The 22,419-nt window shown below is 42.4% G+C and overlaps 1 protein-coding gene across 1 annotated transcript in view; it reads left to right on the plus strand.

Annotated features, from left to right (window-relative positions):
* uba7 (ubiquitin-like modifier activating enzyme 7) overlaps positions 1-22,419 on the plus strand; it is an 82,617-nt gene that overhangs the window by 4,706 nt on the left and 55,492 nt on the right. The window contains exons 3-16 of the mRNA XM_045691881.2: positions 184-318; positions 572-678; positions 812-902; positions 1,037-1,166; positions 1,509-1,606; positions 1,788-1,937; positions 2,187-2,351; positions 2,633-2,749; positions 3,001-3,081; positions 3,560-3,715; positions 6,924-7,089; positions 9,187-9,383; positions 10,203-10,267; positions 13,921-14,119. Of these exons, the coding sequence (XP_045547837.1) occupies positions 184-318; positions 572-678; positions 812-902; positions 1,037-1,166; positions 1,509-1,606; positions 1,788-1,937; positions 2,187-2,351; positions 2,633-2,749; positions 3,001-3,081; positions 3,560-3,715; positions 6,924-7,089; positions 9,187-9,383; positions 10,203-10,267; positions 13,921-14,119 (1,857 nt within the window). The remainder of the gene's footprint in view (positions 1-183; positions 319-571; positions 679-811; positions 903-1,036; positions 1,167-1,508; positions 1,607-1,787; positions 1,938-2,186; positions 2,352-2,632; positions 2,750-3,000; positions 3,082-3,559; positions 3,716-6,923; positions 7,090-9,186; positions 9,384-10,202; positions 10,268-13,920; positions 14,120-22,419) is intronic.

Here is a 22,419-nt window from a genome sequence, read left to right on the forward strand (position 1 = left end):
ATAACTATTTAGAGCAATCCACGTTAGGCCGTCTCTATCACACTGCCATCTCTGTAACTTTCTAGCACTTGATATTAGAGGGAGGAAATAGGAATACAGTGGCATATAACGTTCTGAAAATGTTAACTCAGATCATATGTTATTTTGTCAAACTACTCCTGAACCCCAATGTTTCCCTTCCAGTTTTTCCTGCTGGCATCTCACCTTGGTCAGAACCGAGCCCTGAGTTCCCTATCTCAGCTGTCTGCCCTTAACCCCCATGTCCATGTGAATGCCCACACTGGGCCACTGAAGGAGACCCTGCTACAACAATTCCAGGTAGGCCTGAACCCTGCCTTGTGATTACCCGCTCTCTCTCTCTTGACTAGCCATACACAGTACAGCTAGGGTTGCAAAAATCTGGTAACGTTCGCAAAATGTCATGGTTTTCCGGAAAACCTGGTTGGAAGATTGCCAGGAAACCAGGATTTCTGGAAAACCTGGGAATTTTCAGGAAGCTGACCAGATTTTTTTCAACCCTAGGTATAGAAATAACCTTAAAGGTGAGAACATATCTTATTTGTTTTCCCAGGTGGTGGTGCTGACTGACTCCTCTCTGGATGACCAGCAGCGTTTTGGGACGTTTTGTCATTCAAATGGAATCAAGTTAATTGTGGCTGATACCAAAGGACTTTGTGGGTGAGGAGGGTGACACACCATCTCTACTTTAACCAATAATAACCTCTCCTGTAGCAGTCCTCCTCCATAGTAGATATGAGTGATGCATAGCTGGTTCAGTTCCCCAATGGTTCTTTTTTTGGTTCTATTGCAGTCAGTTATTCTGTGACTTTGGGGAGGAGTTTGAGGTCTTGGACGCTGATGGGGAGACACCTGCATCAGCCATGATAGATCATATCACCAAGGTATTCAATGCTTACCTTTCCTTAACTATTGAAGATGGTGGCATTTGCATGTTATACATGTGAATACAGTATGTCAGTGGACAAGATCATAGAGCAAAAAAACACTGTTATACATTGTTCTCTTGCACCTATAGGCGGATCCTGGAGTGGTCACATGCTTTGAACAGAGGCATGGCTTTATAGATGGCAGCACTGTGTCCCTCTCTGAAGTGTGTGGCATGACAAAGCTCAATAGCTATGGACCAGTGGACATCAAAGTCCTTGGTGAGTTCTTATTCACAGGGGAAAAGCATCCAAAATAATGGTTGTTTAGAACAAGAATGCAGAAAATGTACTTTGCCCCTTAAGTGCCACCTGTAAAACTTGGTTAGTAGAAAGATATTTCCACTTTAGTTTCTCTCGAAAGGACGTCTCCTTTTTTAATATGATATAATTGTTGTAATATGAGGCATATCTAAGCTACTTTAAAAATGTTTTTAAATACATGACAGGAAATGGCATGACAGTGGTGGTGATGACATTTGATATGAACAGACATGTAAATGAATATGATGATTCATACATTATGATATGTGTGTAAATTATGACATGTTCTTTCATTGCCAGGCCCTGATTCCTTCAGTATTTGTGACACCTCAAGCTTTTCTGAGTATGAGAAAGGCGGTGTAGCAACTGAGGTCAAAAAGTCTAAAATACTACAATTTGTAAGTAATGTTCCTTAATTTTATCGAATGAATTATATTGGACTAGGCATTCATCTATCACAAGATTAATATTTTTATATTTACTGTATGGAAAGCTAACCTTAACCAATATGGCGTTCAATGACATTGCACTCAGTTCACTATGCATACTTTATGCCTATACTTTCTGTTCTTGTTACAGAAACCCCTTGACGAGGCCTTGGTTGACCCTGAGTTACTAGTAATGACTGACTATGGGAAGATGACGAAGCACCAGACACTGCACCTGGCCTTCCAAGCCCTGCATGGCTTTGTGAAGAGAGTGGGACGACTTCCTATGCCCAGGTCCCAGGTCAGTGAAAGACAAAATAAAATGTATTTTTCTGTTATGGAACATTCATGTGTTGGTAGAAGAAATCTTATGACATCATACTGTATTTGCCTGTCTCACCACATTTTGTGATGTTCAGTAGGCTAAGAAAGCATCTTTAGAATCTGTGAAAGATATTTGAACCAGTAGCTCAAGTTGGATAGAATCCCTAAAGAAACTGGTTATGCTCTGTCTTACTATGGAGTCGGCTGTTCATCCATCCCCCTACAGTCGGATGCTGAGCTACTGGTAGCCATGGTGACAGAACTGAATAAGGTGTCCCAGCTGGATCAGTTAGATGAAGGTGTGGTGCAGAGTCTGTCCTTCACTGCCTGTGGTGACCTGGCCCCTGTTAACGCTTTCATCGGAGGGCTGGCTGCCCAAGAAGTCATGAAGGTGAGGTCAAAAGTCACGAGAAGGAACATAGGTATCCAACACATTTAGGCACTAAAGAAATATGAAGACTTGCAGTCCCAATAGTTCAAAGCTGCCCTATGATCTAGTCAAGCCCCTCGACAGTAGAATGCATTTATAACACCTTTATGAGCAGACTGCTATGGTAGCTGTACTCCTGAAAGCACTGCCAGGGATAGTGAAGTGCATGTGATGTGCTGTATGGTTCATACTGTTGATATGTTTGCCTGTGTGACTGATGTTCATATTTGGTGTCCCTATAGGCTTGCACTGGGAAGTTCACCCCTCTTCAGCAGTGGCTGTACTTTGATGCACTGGAGTGCCTTCCTGAGGACAACGGTGGAGAGGGAGAGCAACTGACAGAGAGCACTTGTTCACCAGTAAGATTTTAATACGTAATATAATATTTTAAAATATTAATATCAGCCAATACATATTAAAAAAAAATATATATATATAATATCAGCCAAAAGCTAACTATCGATTACTATCTCCCCCACATAAAGAATAATGAATGTAGCCTTAGGAAGCCATGTTTTATCTATCAGGAAAATTATCAATTGGCATGTGTTGGTGGATATTTATTCCCTACCTGTCTGCATTAACCACTGCTCTACTCTCTCTATTGCAGAGAGGCTCTCGGTATGACGGGCAGACTGCTGTGTTTGGATCAGGCTTCCAGGAGAGGCTTGGTGAACAGAAGTATTTCCTTGTGAGTGCCAGTCTTCTCATCTTTCACCAGCAGGGGGTGCCCACTGCATGGCCAAACAGGCCGCAGCGTCATTCTTTCCCTCTGGTCACTCCTGCTAGTGTTGATAATGACACGTGCAGGAAACGGCTGTGATTCAGGTGGCATTTCCTGTTACCGTTTGGACCTGCCAAGCCCTCACCCACCAGGCTTCCTTTGCATGCGTTATGCAAGCTTTTATTTGTTTTGCTTTATGTGTGTGCGTGTGAGTTTGTGCGTGCATGCTTGTGATATTGCACTCTCACCAGTTCTGTTTCCACATGAGAGTGTTGGAGTGAAAGTCTTAATACCCTCTGATGTGCAAAAAGTAGCTTGGCATATACTATGACAAATGTGTTGATTAAGTGATATTTATACAGTAGATGAACGCAGCTTGGGTTGAATTGATTTGTTCTATTTTATTTTGTATTCTAACATGTCTTCTGTCATGATGTGTCGTCAGGTTGGGGCTGGCGCTATAGGTTGTGAACTTCTCAAGAATTTTGCTCTGATTGGCCTGGGGGCTGGAGAGGGTGGGCACATCACTGTGACAGACATGGACTCCATAGAGAGATCCAATCTAAACCGACAATTTCTCTTCAGGTCTCAAGACATTGGGGTAAGAGAGAAGCAATTCTAAACACAAACACAATTCTTAAAATGCTTACTAGATATTGACATTCACAGATGCCTTTTATGTTGTAGAATTGTTTTTATTCATTTTCAACACATTTCCTTTTTAAGATGGAACTGATCTTTTATTTGTGACAAAATCATTATTGATGGATGTTGATGACAAATGCAGAGACAGAAAGTATCATTTATACTGAGAGTGTGTTTCTCTGTTAATCATGATTCATGGCAACAAGTTGAATGTTTGCACAGATTTGTTAACATTTAAAACCATACGAAAGAGAAATAAATATTAATCTGACTCACAGGCAAGAGATGACATTCTTCTAGAACACTCAACTTTGTACTGCAAATTCCATCATCCCAGCGTTTTTCAGCTCCATAATTAAAGTACAGACAGTTTTGTTTGCCTTCGTAGATGTCCGGCTGTCCTTTGCTCCAGTTGGTGAAGTCAAATCTGGACCCATCGCTGCAGAGCCATAGGGCTTCCTGAGCAAGATCATAACCTCCAATCCAGGCGCGAGGAAATCCCCCACTTTGTATCATCACCATCTCCTGTATGAAATTATATTCTGCTGTGGACGGATGCCAGGTTGTCTCCCTGATACACACAGAACTGCTCAGACTCGGCCCATGTCCTTTCAGTGCTGATGTACCTGAAGCAGCGGGATCTGTATTTGGACCAGCCAGAGGGACATGCGCTCCTGCCCTCTGTCTCCTCCAACCTCTCCCCTGTTCCCTGAAAAGCCTCCTGATACAAGCCCTGTTCTCCATCCATCTCTACTGAGGGATCCAGAGTTTCCAGGTCATTCACGTCAGCTGGATCCTTAACAGCATCAATTTCCTCAAACATCTGGAGACCTGGGCTCTGTTCAATGCTGTTGCCTTCACCACCCATCTCCTGCATATGAGGAATAAGTTCACCATTGGTCTTCAGTATGGGTTGAAAAGCAGGGATCTGGTCCAGGTTGGCCTCCATCAAGGACTTTGCATCGCCCAGTGCAAAGGCACCGCTTAGAAGCAGGATGGTCATTATCGCCATAGTTACAGTTTTCTGATAGTATTTCATAAGTAGTTTCTGTAGGTTCTGTTCAGATGGAGAAAGAGGAACGCTTTTATAAAGGTAGCTCACATGTCCACAAGGAAACAACTGCCGATTCCCAAGAATTGTAAGCTCCTTTTCCTGATAAGTTTCTTACAGATTCTCATTATAATTGATCAAAGTACAACACAACAAGTTTATATCTATTTCCTGTTCATATCCATTTCTTATTATCATCCATAAACAGGAGGATATATTGCAGAGTGGGCTGGTTGTAAAAAAGACGTGTATTGAGCTGGCATTTTCCCCCAGCTCTTTTCAATCACAAAAATATTGACACAAAAGTGTTGAAAAGAGGGATGGACTACTGTTTTTGAGACATACTTGCTTCATGATTAGTCAACTCGCCTACAATTAACCTGTGCTTCACATCGGAGTGCTGCAGGTGATGTGTGTGTCGGGCACGCACGTCTACAAGGAATGCTGATAAGTTTCTTACCGTAATTTCCGGACTATTAAGCGCACCTGAATATAAGCCGCAACCACTGAATAAAAAAGAAAAAATAATTTTGAACATAAATAAGCCGCACATGTCTATAAGCCGCAGGTGCCTACCGGTACATTGAAACAAATGAACTTTACACAGGCTTTAACGAAACACGGCTTGTAACAAAAATAAATAGGCTTTAACGAAACACGGCTTGTAACAAAAATAAATAGGCTTTAACGAAACACGGCTTGTAACGAAAAAAAATCATTAGTAGTAAGCTTAAGTTGTCTTTTTGCACTGAGTCGATTCCTCACGCTGCTGTTTCCAACATCTTATCATCGATTCATTAAGACCAAGCTCTCGTGCAGCAGCTCTATTTCCTTTTCCAACAGCCAGATCAATCGCCTTCAACTTGAAAGCTGCATCATATGCATTTCTCCGTGTCTTTGCCATGATGAGGGTGACAAAATGACTACTGTAATCAGAATGATGGGAAGTTTGAGAGCGCTCGATTTAATCTAAACAGTAAACAAAAAAGTTGTTTGACCTTAACCCGTTCGGCAATTTCATTGGTCTAATGAAAGCTTTATGCCGCCAAAAAACTGAGCACGTCACAGAATGTGTTTTTTTGGAAGAAAAAAAATTGAAAGCGGGAAAATTCCATATATTAGCCGCGTCATTGTTTAAGCCGTGAGGTTCAAAGCTGGGAAAAAAGTTGCGGCTTATAGTCCGGAATTTACGGAACTTATTTCCGTAATAATTCTTCAAAGTACAAAACAACATGTTTATCTATTTCCAATTCATATCACATTTTCATTCATAAATGGGGATATATTGCTGATTGGAAAGATTGTACAGCCTGATCCTATTATATTTCGTTTTTTCTGCCTTGTCAGCCAAGTCAAGACGAAATTAATGAGAAAAAAACACACACATATACACACACACACACACACACACACACACACACACACACACACACACACACACACACACACACACACACACACACACACACACACACACATCCAACCTAACACACCCCCAATGGTAAAAACACACATATCTGTCTGCGTTGAATCTGAATATAGTTAGGACATATTGTGCTTAGGAAAAATTGTGTCCAGCAAACTGTTCTATAACTAAATGGCTGTGAGCCAAACCTAATGTATGTATCCGTATGCCACAGTCATGGTGATTTACGTTTCCTTTCCACTTCATTTGAATGTGACTGAGTGCTTTCCATTGGCTTTCATACCAACTTCCAGATGTCTGTCAGAAGTAGAAATATACAAGATACTGCTGTATAAGACCCATCTATGATGAGTTCATGTGTATCCTGATTTCCTTTGCTGCTTGTGTAAATATTTGGGTTTCTCTTCCCCTCAGTTTTCTCTAGTTTCTTTGTCACCCAGTTCCCACCATTGCTGCTCTTTTTCTCGCTTTTTGCCTTTAGTGTTTCTGTGCTTTTAGTGTTTCTGTGTTTGAATGTTTCTGTGTTTTAGTGTTTCTGCCTTCAGTGTTTCTGTGTTTTCTCTTCAGGTTTCTCTTTGTATTCCACCTATTCTTTGAGTAAGTCATGGGGGAAAGAAGGGAAGTTAATCAAGAGAGGCTGATTTCCCTTTCACTCACCGACCTCCTCCTCTTCCTCTACTTCCACAGAGACAGAAGTCTGAGGTAGCAGCCCAGGCGGTCAGAGTCATGAACCCCAACATGAACATCACAGCCCACCAGAACCACCTGGACCCAGACAGTGAGCAGGTCTATGGGCACACCTTCTTCATGGGCCTGGATGGAGTAGCTGCTGCTCTGGACAACGTGGAAGCCAGTCAGTACCAGTGCCTGTGCTACTCCCTCTATCATGATCCTATTAATGATATTACTACTAGTGACAGAGTCCATACCCTGGCAACACCCACGCTACTGCCAATATCAGGACCAACACACACGTCTAGCTGTATCGACACCAATAACATTACTAGTACAACAACCAATAGCTAATAGTCTTATCGGCATCAGTAATAAACACCACTAGCGGCAATTCATTCTCCTTTATTTCTGTAGTAATAGCTGTGGTAATAATAGCACATAGGCCTGCATGCCACCAGTATCAGAATCAGTGTAGTTATCAGCCTAAGGTCAGTTCATTAGCAACTGTATGTCTGTCTGTCTGGTGTTGTTAGATAGACTTGACTCACTCCCCAGTGTGACTCTGAGGTCATTATGTAACTAGCCACTGCCGAGTCCTCAACAACGGGTTTTCAGGGGACATAGAAAGAGAGTCTGTGATGCAACTTCCGCTTTGGACATTACATGGCGACAACATTAATGAGAAAATCACACACACACTTTAACTCCTCCTCCACATTTACTGGATTGGTTAAACAGTGCAGAACAGAACCTCCCCTGACATTGTTTTTCTTATGGTCAAGACCAGTATGTAGGGGATCTATACTGAACAAAAATCTAAACGCAACATGTAAAAGGTATTGTTTCATGAGCTAAAATAAAAGATCCCAGAAATGTTCCATATACACAAAAAGCTTATTTCTCTAAAATGTTGTGCACAAGTTTGTTTACATCCCTGTTAGTGAGCATTTCTCCTTTGCCAAGATAATCCATCCACCTGACAGGTGTGGCATATCAAGAAGCTGATTAAACAGCATGATCATTATACAGGTGCACCTTGTGCTGGGGACAATAAAAGGCCACTCTAAAATGTGCAGTTTTGAGGGAGCGTGCAATTGGCATGCTGACTGGAGGAATGTCCACCAGAGCTGTTGCCAGAGAATTGAGTGTTCATTTCTCTACCATAAGCCGCTTCCAACGTTGTTTTAGAGAATTTGGCAGTATGTCCAACCGGCCTCACAACCGCAGACCACGTGTAACCACACCAGCCCAGGACCTCCACATTTGGCTTTTTCACCTGCGGGATCATCTGAGACCAGCCACCCAGACTGCTGATGAAACTGTGGATTTGCAAAACTGAAGATTTCTGCACAAACTGTCAGAAACTATCTTAGGGAAGCTCATCTGCGCGCTCGTCGTCCTCACCAGGGTCTTGACCTGACTGCGTGTATGGCGCTGTGTGGGCGAGCAGTTTGCTGATGTCAACGTTGTGAACAGAGTGCCCCATGTTGGCGGTGGGGTTATGGTACAGTATTGGCAGGCATTATGTAATGGATTACGAACACAATTGCATTTTATTGATGGCGATTTGAATGCACAGAGAGCATGTTTGGGATGCTCTGGGTCAACATGTACGACAGCGTGTTCCAGTTCCCGCCAATAGCCAGCAACTTCGCACAGTCATTGAAGAGGAGTAGGACAACATTCCACAGGCCACAATAAACAATCAACAGCCTGATCAACTCTATGCAAAGGAGATGTTTGTCGCGCTGCATGAGGCAAGTGGTGGTCACACCAGATACTGATTGGTTTTCTGGTCCACGCCCCTACCTTTTTTTTAAGGTGTCTGTAACCAACAGATGCCTATCTGTATTCCCAGTCATGTGAAATCCATAGATTAAGGCCTAATGAATTTATTTCAATTGACTGATTTCCTTATATGAACTGTAACTCAGTAAAAGCTTTGAAATTGTTGCATGTTGCGTTTTTTTGTTCAGTGTAGATTCAGGGGTTTATTTTATGCCTGCTACATTAGGTTATTATTATGTAATGCTGTAGATAGCTGCTGGCTCAGAGGGATTGTGGAACACATGGTGGGGGGAGCAGACAGACAGATAACATCGTATTTTAGTCCTCTATCAGCACGGTTGGGGAATACATGTAAAGCAATTTACGAAATACATTTTAAAGGTAACCCAACCCTGTTTATATGCTGTGTGACTTTTAGATGTTCTTATTGGTTTACTATTTTTGTACTATTTCTGTGTGTGTGTGTTTGTGGTTTTGTGCTCTACAGGAGTGTACCTGGATAGCCGTTGTGTCCAGCACCAGAGACCCATGCTGGAGGGGGGTACCCTGGGTAGTAAGGGCCATAGTCTAGTGGTAGTTCCCCACCTGACTGAGTCCTATGGACCGGCCAAGACCGGCTCCCAGAATGCCATCCCACTGTGCACCCTGAAGAACTTCCCTCACCGCATAGAGCACACCCTGCAGGTGAGGCATGGAACCACAGTCTGATTGTATGTGATTTGGACTGCATCCCTGTAGCCTAGCATCATCACAGCAACCTAGCATTGTCATATCAACCTCCTGTACCATCATTCTAGTATAGGCCATGGCATTCCTCTACCCTATGTGCTGCCATCCACATTACGTTTAACACACTTTAAAAAAAAATGTTATACCTTTATTTAACTAGGCAAGTCAGTTAAGAACAAATTCTTATTTTCAATGACGGCCTAGGAACAGTGGGTTAACTGCCTTGTTCAGGGGCAGAACGACAGATTTGTATTTTGTCAGCTCGGGAATTTGAACTTGCAACCTTTCGGTTACTAGCCCAACGCTCTAACCACTAGGCTACCCTGCCGCCAAACATGGCTGATCTCTGACTGACTGGTTGGCTGGCTGACTGGCACAGGGCTGGCAAGCTATCCAGAGCATAACTTTACAACACTAACCTTATGTCAACATACCCCAAACGTTTTGACCCAACGTTGACTTAACTTAGGTTTGACCTATCTCCATCCATCCATACAGTACAGTATCAATTCCTAACTCAGTCCATCTCCATCCATACAGTACAGTACTAACACCTAACTCAGTCCATCCATCCATAATCCACTTATCTCTTAATCCCTCACACACACAACTCATCTAAAATGCAAAGCTTTTTACACTCTTAACTCTCAAACTTGCCCCAGAATGGATAAGCATTTTGAGGGTGATTGAGACCATGCTTAGATGAAAAGGGTGCATCAGACTGAAGTTAAAATGAAAAGCCCATTAAGTCAGACCTACCATGTGTCTTTGCAGTGGGCCAGAGACCAGTTTGAGGGGCTCTATAAACAAGCAGCTGAACATGTCAATCTGTACTTCAGGTAAGTCTACCTTCTTTCCTAACATACTCAATCAGTTGCAGTCACGCAAACACGATGAGCAGAAATTGAATCTTTAAATTCCAAAGTGTGCTGTATTTCACTGAAACTTTCAGCTTCAGACCGCATGCTTATACTACTAGTCATACCAGCCATAGGCCAATCATCCAGCCTACCACTATTCAATGTTGATGCCTCAGTCTGCCCTCATACATACAGTGCCTTCAGAAAGTATTCACACCCCTTGACTTTTTCCACATTTTTTTGTGTTACAGCCTGAATTTAAAATTTATTAAATTGAGGGTTTTTTTGTCACTGGCCTACACACAATACCCCATAATGTAAAAGTTGAATTGTGTTTTTAGACATTTTTACAAATGAATTAAAAGTTAAAAGCTGAAATGTCTTCAGTCAATAAGTATTCAACCCCTTTGTTATGGCAAGCCTAAATAAGTTCAGGAGTAAAAATCTACTTAACAAGTCACATAATAATTTGCATCGACTCACTCTGTGTGCAATAATAGTGTTTAACATAATGGCTACCTCATAACTGTACCCCACATATTATCTGTAACGCCCCTCAGTCAAGCAGTGAATTTCAAACGCATGTTCAACGATAATGACCAGGAGGTTTTCCAATGACTCGCAAAGATGGGCACCTATTGGTAGTTTGGTAAAAAAAAATGACATATCTGTTTGAACATGGTGAATTTATTAATTACACTTTGGATGGTGTATCAATACACACAGTCACTACAAAGATACAGGTATCTTCCTAACTCAGTTGCCGGAGAGGAAGGAAACCACACAGGGATTTCACCATGAGGCCAATGGTGACTTTAAAACAGTTACAGAGTTTAATGGCTGTGATAGGAGAAAACTGAGGATATATCAACAACATTGTAGTTACTCCACAATACTAACCTAAATGACAGAGTGAAAAGAAGGAAGTCTGTACAGAATAAAAATACTAAAAATCATGCATCCTGTTTGCAACAAGACACTAGAGTAAAACAGCAACAAATGTGGTAAAGCAATTTACTTTTTGTCCTGAATACAAAAGTGTTATGCTTGGGACAAATCCAATACAACACATTACTGAGTACCACTCTATATATTTTCAAGCATAGTGGTGACTGCATCAACTTATGGGTATGCTTGTAATCGTTAAGGACTGGGGAGTTTTTCAGGATAAAAAAGAAAGGGAATGGAGCTAAGCACAGGAAAAATCTTAGAGGAAAACCTGGTTCAGTCTGCTTTACACTAGACACTGGGAGGTGAATTCACCTTTCTGCAGGACAATAACCTAAAACACAATGCCAAATCTACACTGGAGTTGCTTTCCAAGAATACTTGACTTATATCAACTTGATAATCTATGGCAAGACCTGAAAATGGTTGTCTAGCAATGATCAACAACCAATTTGACAGAGCTTGAAGTGCTTTGAAAATAATAATGTGTAAATGTTGCACAATCCAGGTGTGGAAAGCTCTTAGAGACTTACCCAGAAAGACTCACAGCTGTAAGTGCTGCCAAAGGTAGTTCTACAAAGTGTTGACTCAGGGGTGTGAATACTGTATGTAAATGAAATATTTCTGTAATACATGTTCAATACATTTGGAAAAAAATGTAATTATGAGGTATTGTATGTAGATGGGTGAGGAAAAAATTATATTTAATCCATTTTGAATTCAGGCTGAAACACAACGAAATGTGGAATAATTCAAGGGGAATAAATACTTTCTGAAGGCACTGTAGATGCCCCTAATAACTAGTGAGCCCTACAAATGGTAATGCAGTAGTTAGTGCTGTTTCTAAAAAACAGTCAGTGTGGCAGTAAAGCTCAGGTAAGAGATGTCTTCTGGGTGAAATCACCCTCCCACCAGGGGACTTCTAGGTTAACAATCTCCTGGGTTAAAAATCTGGCACACAGTCAGTCAGCTAATTAGGCAGAGATGTCTAACTCATATACATCCATCCACTTACAGGCCTGAGGACTAGTTTACTTCCTGCTGAAAGAGGAAAGTAAGTGTTATAATGAAGTAGCGCTGTCCTCATGGTTTTGTTGTGGTTGGTTTTTGCAAAACTTTTGGAATGCAGTTGGCATCTTGCTGTGTATTCTGTATGTATTGTGTGTTTATCTAATGGTCTGTGGGTCTGTGAGAGTGACAGTTGGTCTCAGCTGCAAGGGGAGCCCTGTTAATCTGCCCCAGTAAGAGTCCATCAACTGCAAGGGGAGCCCTGTTAATCTGCCCCAGTAAGAGTCCATCAACTGCAAGGGGAGCCATGTTAATCTGCCCCAGTAAGAGTCCATCAGCTGCTCCGGAGCCCTGTTAATCTGCACCAGTAAGAGTCCATCAACTGCTCCGGAGCCCTGTTAATCTGCACCAGTAAGAGTCCATCAACTGCTCCGGAGCCCTGTTAATCTGCACCAGTAAGAGTCCATCAACTGCTCCGGAGCCCTGTTAATCTGCCCCAGTAAGAGTCCATCAGCTGCTCCGGAGCCCTGTTAATCTGCCCCAGTAAGAGTCCATCAGCTGCTCCGGAGCCCTGTTAATCTGCCCCAGTAAGAGTTCAGTTAAGACTCATGGCCTGCCTGTGTTTCTCTCCCAGGCTCAGTGTATTTTACTGAGATTTAATAGAGGCCCCTTTAGTGATGGAAAAGCCCCCTGCCTCCTGTGGAGAGTAGTGTCCTCTGGAGACGAGCGCAGACCTCACCCAGCAGGCCCCACAGACTCAGCTGAAAACCACTCCAGCATCTCAGACTAGCAGAGTAGGTGTAGGTGAGACTGTGTAACGCAGGATATATGCTGTGTTAACAGGAACCCGGCATACATGTGACTCAGGCTTGTAGATACTACCCATGGAGCTCTGCACACACACTCCACACACGCTCCACACACCACACACACACACACGCTCCACACACAACACACACCACCATCACTCCAAACACTTCCTTCCCCTCAGATGCAGGGTGACCTCTGACCTTGGGCCAGTTTCAAAGGCAGCACCCCTAACCCCCTTTCACTTCTCAGTAACAATACTACCCCGCTGACTGACTGACTGACTGACTGACTGACTGACTGACTGACTGACTCTGTTCAGTGTTGTTCATCTTCCTGTTAGACAGACATTAGGAGTCAGGGCTAATGAGTATATCTTGGGTTTGCCATGCACTGCCTCACCCATAGGAATCCCCTCAGAGTAGGTGTGATAACCTCAGACGAATGCAGGTAAAGGGCACAAGAGGATAGTTACAGTATGTGTCCATGTTTGACCGAAATAGGATCCAGAAACCAGCGTTGTTGAATATGACATGGCTGCTCCTTCCACCACTGTTCAGTTGTTACACAATTACCGTTGGAATTTAAAAACAAGCCGAGGCAGAACTCTCTCTCTCTCTCTCTCTTCGAATGATAAACCCTGGGAGGGGGCGAGAGGAGAGGAGTATGTTATGAGACCTTGAGATGGTTTAAATTAGTTTTAAAGGCCAACTCATCCTGCCCACCCATCTTACATCATCCCTATTGGTTATCCTTTGCGTTTATGTTTTTAGTCTTTCTGGAGAATCATCGTCTTGAAGGAAATTACATGCAGGTCCATTAGGGGAGAGGTCCTGGTCTAATGATGCTTATGCTATTGTTCCCTGCAGGGATGCTGCTGGGTTCCTGGAGCGCACCCTGGGTCGGGGGGAGGCAGAGGCTCTGGAGGTCCTGGAGTGTGTGTGGGGAGGTGTGGGGGGACAGCGGCCCCAAGGCTGGGAGGACTGTGTCGGGTGGGCCCGTCGCCAGTGGGAGACCCTCTACAACAACGACATCGCACAGCTGCTGCACTGTTTCCCCTCTGACCAGGTAAGAGTAACACAACACACACTGGAAAACCATAGCTCCTAAATCCCCAAAGGTAAGGGTTTTCTTTAACATTGTTTATGAGTATGAACACTTGGTGGCACTATTGTTCACACACCTTGCCTGTTGAGAATTCTGCATATGATAGACAGATACTGGTTATAAGCCTGTCTTTTGATCTTTGTTACGTTTGACAGTGTGCTCATACATGCTCAAGACATATGCCATATGTAGTGGTAAGTTTATATATAGTAAAATGTCCAATAATTGGAAATGGTTCCACATTTTCAGATACCCATTCTCATTTTTACCTTGTAAGCTGTTTTTTAAGCATATTGAACACACCATGAACATATCTTGGGATAGTTAATATTTACCAACCCACTGATATGGTATCCTCAAAAATGTCTATTGGGATCCATATAATATTCTGAGGCATATAGATTACAGAGAGTGACATCACATTACGTGCTGTTACACCTGGGGGTGTCTAACCAAACACTCCCCTTGTGACCCCTGGATCATATGGATTAACCTTTTACAGGACACTGACAACTGGACCTGTCTGGCCTGGTCTGATAAACACTATCTCCCTTCTCTTGCTTCATATAATATGGGTCAATAAAAATTCCTCTGACCGAGACAACCGATTCCATTCCACTCATATCCTGTTTAAAGCCTTATTATTTTTGTCTGGAAGAAATGCATAGCATTTTTGCTCCAAGTCCCCTGAGATAAGCCCTTTTGGTATTGGACTCATTTAGCAGGAAAATGAGTCATTGTTAAACAATTGGCCAGGCCGTGCCTCATGCTCTGAAGCACTCAAATTTCTGGGTTACAGTTCTGATGAGCAGCTGCAATACATCACGCAAAATATTGTAATGTATCAAAACAGAGAGAAAAGATCCCTTTGTGTGTTTGCATTAAGTCATGTAGTGTAGCTTATTATTCTGCAGTGGCACAAGCCTTTTTGGGAGTAGGAAGCTGGGTTTAGATGTTTTAAAAGGACAGACATTTGTTGTTGGTTTCAATAAAATGTTTGGGTTCCTGTTTTTCTTCCCCGTTTTCTCTCTGTTTTAAAAGGTCATTAGTACAGTTAGGCTGGCTGTGGTTTCTGTATTCTCCCAGAGAGTCGATTCTAACCACAGCTGCTTTCTGGGGAAGTGTGATAAGGCTAGTGATGGTTAACTTCCACTAAATGTCAATGAGTGAAATACAATGTCCAACTGCCTTACCAGTAGGCTGAAATGCTTTTTGGGAAGAGAAATGCATATCTATTTTACAGGCATACATTTTATTAACGTAACTGTTTCCCACCCCTTTACCAACAGAAACTGCCCTTATGCAGATTGAATGGTATTAAAGTTTGAGTAAGTTCAAATGTTTTCCACAAATGTACCAACATTTCTATTATACTGTATGTAAATAGTTTATGATTAGTGAATTACTTAATGTAGTTATTTTGTTAGATACTTCTCCCTATTCATAGGTTGCACCTCCGTCACTCGGTCGCGTCATGCCATTGTTTGGAACGTTCTCAAGCCCCCCTCTAACAGCTGCGCTATAGTGGAGCCCTAAAGTCTTGATAAGCCCAGTCATTCTGGATGGGGGCTAGCGACTGTTTATTCTAAATTACACTATAATGCCTGGAAATATGATGACATAGCTGAAGTATTCAAATATTTTGTAGGAAACAGCTTTTCCTGCATTATCATGTCGTCAAATATTCTTTAGACAGATGGCAAAATAAAAGTTCTCATACATGTTATTCAATCATTGCACCCACACTGCTCGTGCGCGCCAACATGTGTCTGTGTTGCTAAAAGCTGAAATAGAAGTCAGTTCTATTTGTGACGCTGGATGCGGTGCAAGTCCTGCATCTCCCATCTCCTCATTGGTTTATAGAAGCATATACCCATGTGCCATCTCCTCATTGGTTATATCCACGCGCTCGTCCGGTTTGCATTCTGGACCACACAACGTATTTGCTAGATACATGATAGTGTTGTTAAACAAAGCAAGGAAATTGAACTTCAAAACATGATGTAGATTTATTTGAATTTGCAGCTGTTGTTGGTAAGTAAGGAATCTGCTAGCTTCTGACATTACTTACTGGATCTTGAAGTGTCACGCCCTGACCTGAGAGAGAGGGTTTGTTTCTCTATGTGGTTAGGTCAGGGTGTGGGGTGGGCATTCTATGTTTTTGTATTTCTTTGTGTTGGGCCGAGTATGGTTCCTAACCAGAGGCAGCTGTCTATCGTTGTCTCTGATTAGGAACCATACTTAGGCAGCCCGTTTTTCCTTTGGGTTTTGTGGGTAGTTGTTTTCCGTTTAGTTGTAAGTACCTGACGGAACTGTCGACTGTCATTTTTGTTTAATTTGTAAAGTGTTCAATTTTGCTTTAAACTACAAGATGAACATATTCCACGCTGCACCTTGGTCTACTCATTTTGACGCCTGTGACATGAAGACACCCCTTAGAAACCAGATACTGTTCTGTGTAGGGTATAATGATGGTAGATACCCCTCTCTGTAGGGTATAATGATGGCAGATAACCCTGAGCTGCTATAAGAAGTGCCCCCTGTGGGTAGACTGATGCAGAGATCATGCTCAGTGATAAGTCCCTCTCTCCCAGCTGGAGGGGGAAAGCCTATTTGTTGTAGGCCTTTTGGTAGAGTGTTGGCACTGTTGGTAGACTATTGGTAGGCTATTGGCAGACTGTTGGGAGGGTTGGTAGACTGTTACGAGTGTTGGGACTGTTGGTAGACTATTGGTAGGCTATTGACAGACTGTTGGGAGTGTCAGTAGACTGTTATGAGTGTTTAGACTGTTGGGAGTTTTGGTAGAGTGTTGGGACTATTGGAAGACTTTTGGTAGACTGTTGGGACTGTTGGTAGATTGTTGGTAGACTGTTGGGACTGTTGGTAGATTGTTGGGACTGTTGGTAGATGGTTGGTATATTGTTGAGACTGTTGGAAGACTTTGACTGTTGGTAGACTGTTGGGACTGTTCGTAGAAGAGGACTGGCCACCCCTCAGAGCCTGGTTCTTCTCTAGGTTTTTTCCTAGATTCCTGCCTTTCAAGGGTTTTTCCTAGCCACTGTGCTTCTACATCTGCATTGCTTGCTGTTTGGGGTTTTAGGCTGTTTTTCCTGTATAAGCACTTTTGGTAGACTGTAGGTAGACTGTAGGTAGACTGTTGGTGGACTGTTGGTAGACTGTTTAGACTGTTGGGACTTTTGGGACTGTTGGTAGACTGTTTGTACACTGTTGGGCTGTTTGTAGACTGTTGGGCTGTTGGTAGACTGTTGGGACTGTTGGTAGACTGTTTAGACTGTTTAGACTGTTGGGATTGTTGGTAGATTGTTGGGACTGTTGGTAGACTGTTTGTAGACTGTTTGTAGACTGTTGCACTGTTTGTAGACTGTTGGGACTGTTTGTAGACTGTTGGGACTGTTGGTAGACTGTTGGACTGTTGGTAGACTGTTGGACTGTTGGTAGACTGTTGGACTGTTGGTAGACTGTTGGGACTGTTGGTAGACTGTTGGACTGTTGGTAGACTGTTGGGACTGTTGGTAGACTGTTGGACTGTTGGTAGACTGTTGGGACTGTTTGTAGACTGTTGGGACTGTTGGTAGACTGTTTAGACTGTTGGGACTGTTGATAGACTGTTGGGACTGTTGATAGACTGTTGGGACTAGGGACCGCTGCCACACCAGCGGTCAGGAGTCATGAAGGCAGTCAAATTCCACATGACTGTTTAGTCACGGTAATTAGGCTTCTCCAAGCTCTGATGCTGCTGATGGTCATTAGTAGCCTACCAAACTTTCTAACTGCCTGGTACTCAGCACTCTATTGTCCATCTAATCACTCTGACATCAATGCAAATGTATCCTAAAATCTAATCAAACACCTCATGAGAGCATTCTGTAGGCTATGCAATTGTTTGAGAAAACAGAGTGATGGCCTCTATTGAGCTCTCGAGTGGCGCAGCAGTATAAGGAACTGCATCTCAGTGCCAGAGGCGTCACTACAGACCCTGGTTCGATTCCAGGCTGTATCTCAACCGGCCGTGATTGGGAGTCCCATAGGGCGGCGCACAATTGGCCCAGCGTCGGCCGGGGTAGGCCGTCATTGTAAATAATAATTTGTTCTTAACTGACTAGTTAAATAAAAAAGAGGAGGATCCCATCAGCTTTCTATAGGCTACGCCTACTGTATATTTTTCTCAACTTTCCTAATATTAAGAACATTGCTTCTCTTTACAACAGGAGTATAGCCTACCTGGCTGGTATGAAAATGAACCACGGGAAAAGCGTCCTCCATTCGCTATGTACAGTTGAAGTCAGCAGTTTACATACACTTAGGTTGGAGTCATTAAAACTCGTTTTTCAACCACTCCACAAATTTCTTGTTAAAACAAACTATAGATTTGGCAAGTCGATTAGGATATCTACTTTGTGCATGACACAAGTCATTTTTACAACAATTGTTTACAGACAGATTATTTCATGTATAATTCACTGTATCACAATTCCAGTGGGTCAGACGTTTACATACACTAAGTTGACTGTGCCTTTAAACAGCTTGGAAAATTCCAGAAAATGATGTTATGGCTTTAGAAGCTTCTGATAGACTAGTTGACAACATTTGAGTCAATTGGAGGTGTTCCTCTGGATGTATTTCGAGGCCTACCTTCAAACTCAGTGCCTCTTTGCTTGACATCATGGGAAAATCAAAAGAAATCAGCCAAGACCTCAGAAAAAAATGGGAGACCTCCACAAGTCTGGTTCATCCATGTGAGCAATTTCCAAATGCCTGAAGGTACCACGTTCATCTGTACAAACAATAGTACGCAAGTATAAACACCATGGGACCACGCTGCTGTCATATCGCTCAGGAAGGAAACTCGTTCTGTCTCCTAGAGATTAACGTACTTTGGTGCGAAATGTGCAAATCAATCCCAGAACAACAGCAAAGGACCCTGTGAAGATGCTGGAGGAAACAGGTACAAAAGTATGTATATCCACAGTAAAACGAGTCCTATATCGACATAACATGAAAGGCCTCTCAGCGAGGAAGAAGCCACTGCTCCAAAACCGCCATAAAAAGTCAGTGTACGGTTTGCAACTGCACATAGGGACAAACATTGTACTTTTTGGAGAAATGTCCTCTGGTCTGATGAAATAAAAATAGAACTGTTTGGCCATAATTACCATTGTTATGTTTGGAGGAAGAAGGGAGGCTTGCAAGCCGAAGAACACCATCCCAACCGTGAAGCACAGGGGTGGCAGCATCATGTTGTGGGGATGCTTTGCTGCAGGAGGGACTGATGCATTTCACAAAATAGATGGCATCATGAGGAGGAAAATTGGATATATTGAAGCAACATCTCAAGACATCAGTCGGGAAGTTAAAGGTTGGTCACAAATGGGTCTTCCAAATGGACAATGACCCCAAACATACTTCCAAAGTTGTGGCAAAAGGGCTTAAGGACAACAAAGTCAAGGTATTGGAGTGGCCATCACAAAGCCCTGACCTCAATCCTATAGAAAATGTGTGGGCAGAACTGAAAAAGCGTGTGCGAGCAAGGAGGCCTAGAAACCTGACTCGGTTACACCAGCTCTGTCAGGAGGAATGGGACAAAATTCACCCAACTTATTGTGGGAAGCTTGTGGAAGGCTACCCAAAACGTTTGACCCAAGTTAAACAATTTAAAGCGAATGCTACCAAATACTAATTGAGTGTATGTAAACTTCTGACCCACTGGGAATGTGATGAAAGAAGTAAAAGCTGAAATAAATCATTCTCTCTACTATTATTCTGCCATTGTACATTACTAAAATTAAGTGTTGATCCTAACTGACCTAAGACAGGGAATTTTTACGAGGATTAAATGGGGATCATATTTAGGCAGCCATTTCCCCACTGTTTTTCGGATCTTGTTTCTGTGTAGTTGCCTGTGAGCACTGCTTGAGCGTCACGTATCATTTATTATTTTATTGTTTTTTGTTCGGTTCTCTGATAATGAAAAGATGTTGAACCGATTCCACGCTGCGCTTTGGTCTGAGTATGATTGCAATGACGATCGTGACACTGTAAGTGCGTAGAGACAGGTGCATGATAATGGTCCATTCTAAGTCAAAACAAAATTCACATATATATTTTTTGTAATGGTAAAGACAAGATTAAATCAAGAACAGTCTGATGGGTGACAATATTAGCCTATCACTTGTGAATTATATATTATCACTTGTGATCAGCGTATAATTCACAAGTTATGACTTTTTTGGATGACTTTTTCAAATCATAGTCGCACACCTCATATAAGCCCACATGCCTATATGTTTTGATAAGGTTTGTATCACAACTAAAGTGGCCAAATAACTTCTTTAAATGAAGCACATTAATCCGCTTTACAAGGGGTGTAGAGCCTAACTGGCATACATAAGCAGCGCGTGGAGTTTCAAGTTTGGGGAAGATAATTACATGCATAATCACATTTGTGGTCACTTTTGATAATGGTGTTTTCCCGCTAATGGAACATTCGCGTTTATAGCCTACTGTAGTGTCCGCATTGCTGCGCTTATAATATGAAGAAATAGCCTAATAGTTTATCAACATTGTGTAAAAAAGTTTTTTTGATGCTAGTGGTTGTATTAATTTGTGATCTATCGCATTTGGGGCGGCAGCGTAGCCTAGTGGTTAGAGTGTTGGACTAGGTTGCAAGATCAAATCCCCGAGCTGACAAGGTACAAATCTGTCATTCTGCCCCTGAACAAGGCAGTTAACCCACTGTTCCTAGGCTGTCATTGAAAATAAGAATTTGTTCTTAACTGACATGCCTAGTTAAATAAAGGTAAAATAAATAAAAAATCACATGACTGTCCAAGACTATGTTTGGAATATTTAATTCTCGAACAGAATAGAATAGGTCGACTTTTGTACTATGGGGGATAGTAGCTTGACATAGACTAGTGCTTTTGCTGTTCGTTAGGCCTACTCATCTTGTTGGCTGGCGAAAAGTAAATGTGGACAGTTCTTCCAATATCTTCAATATGCACCTCGGAATTGGATAAGGATGCACGCAGTTGCGTCCCCGATGTGTCTGTCTTCACTTGTAAAAGACCAGATTATGTGATGAAGAGCCATGTGAGTGAGAGGTGCTTTGGAGCACACAGCACTCAGGAAGAAGGGAATTATAATTAATATATTTAGCCCAAGGGCATTTTTTTAGGAGGCATTACGGAGACACACAAAGGGGATGCCACTGAAATTCAAGGCATTATCAAGTGCTTGTCAAATTGTGAATGAGACTGATGAAGTGTGTATAGCCTGCGCAAAAAACAATGCCATGGAATTCTAAGCAAATCTTGTCTGCTAAATGAATAGTGTATAGATCAGGACCTGACATAAAGACCCCTCAGAGTATGCTATTCTGTTCTGAAATAGACTACATTTTCTTCATATCAGTCTTCTTTAGACCTGTCTAAAATAAATAAAGGATTTATTGTGATGGTGTAGGCTATATTTCATGGATTTATTAGACTTTTTAAAATGTAGATGTTCCAAAGGTCTGCATCAGTGTCTTGTAGGAAGCCAGGAGATGCTAAATGTTTTTATGTTAATTAACAGTTTATTACCGTGAGACCGGCAGTTATTTGCTTGACAATCACCGGCTGACAAAATTTTGTGACCACCACAGCCCTAGTTGGGACAATTGGGACTGTTGGAAGAGTGTTGGTGGACTATTGGGACTGTTGGAAGAGTGTTGGTAGAGTGTTGGCTATTTTTTATTTTTTTATGTAACCATTATTTAACTAGGCAAGTCAGTTGGGAACAAATTCTTATTTACAATGACGGCCTACACCGGCCAAACCCGGACGACGCTGGGTCAATTGTGCGCCGCCCTATTTGACTCCCAATCACGGCCGTTTGTGATACAGCCTGGATACGAACTAGGGTGTCTTTAGTGACGTCGCTAGCACTGACATGCAGTGCCTTAGACTGCTGCGCCCCTCAGGATCAAAGCTCTCAGACTCCTCTGTTCTTCTTTTATCAGGACAACAAATGGTGTGGTAAACACAACTGTCTCTCTGCCTGCATGGCCTCTGGGAATGTGGTGTTGGTGTGTCAGATAATGACCCAGGGAAAGTATTATATTAGAATGTGATTGTCATGCATATACCAAGCACAAGGACACATCCCTTTCCATATTTACTCTGTGGTTATGAAGATATCATGTTTATCATATTGCCGCGAAAAATATAATCCCATCATCATCTAGGTAGTGATGTATATTT

This window comes from Salmo salar, chromosome 12 (genome assembly GCF_965601325.2).
Source record: "Salmo salar chromosome 12, fSalSal1, whole genome shotgun sequence".
Taxonomy (NCBI): Eukaryota; Metazoa; Chordata; class Actinopteri; order Salmoniformes; family Salmonidae; genus Salmo; species Salmo salar.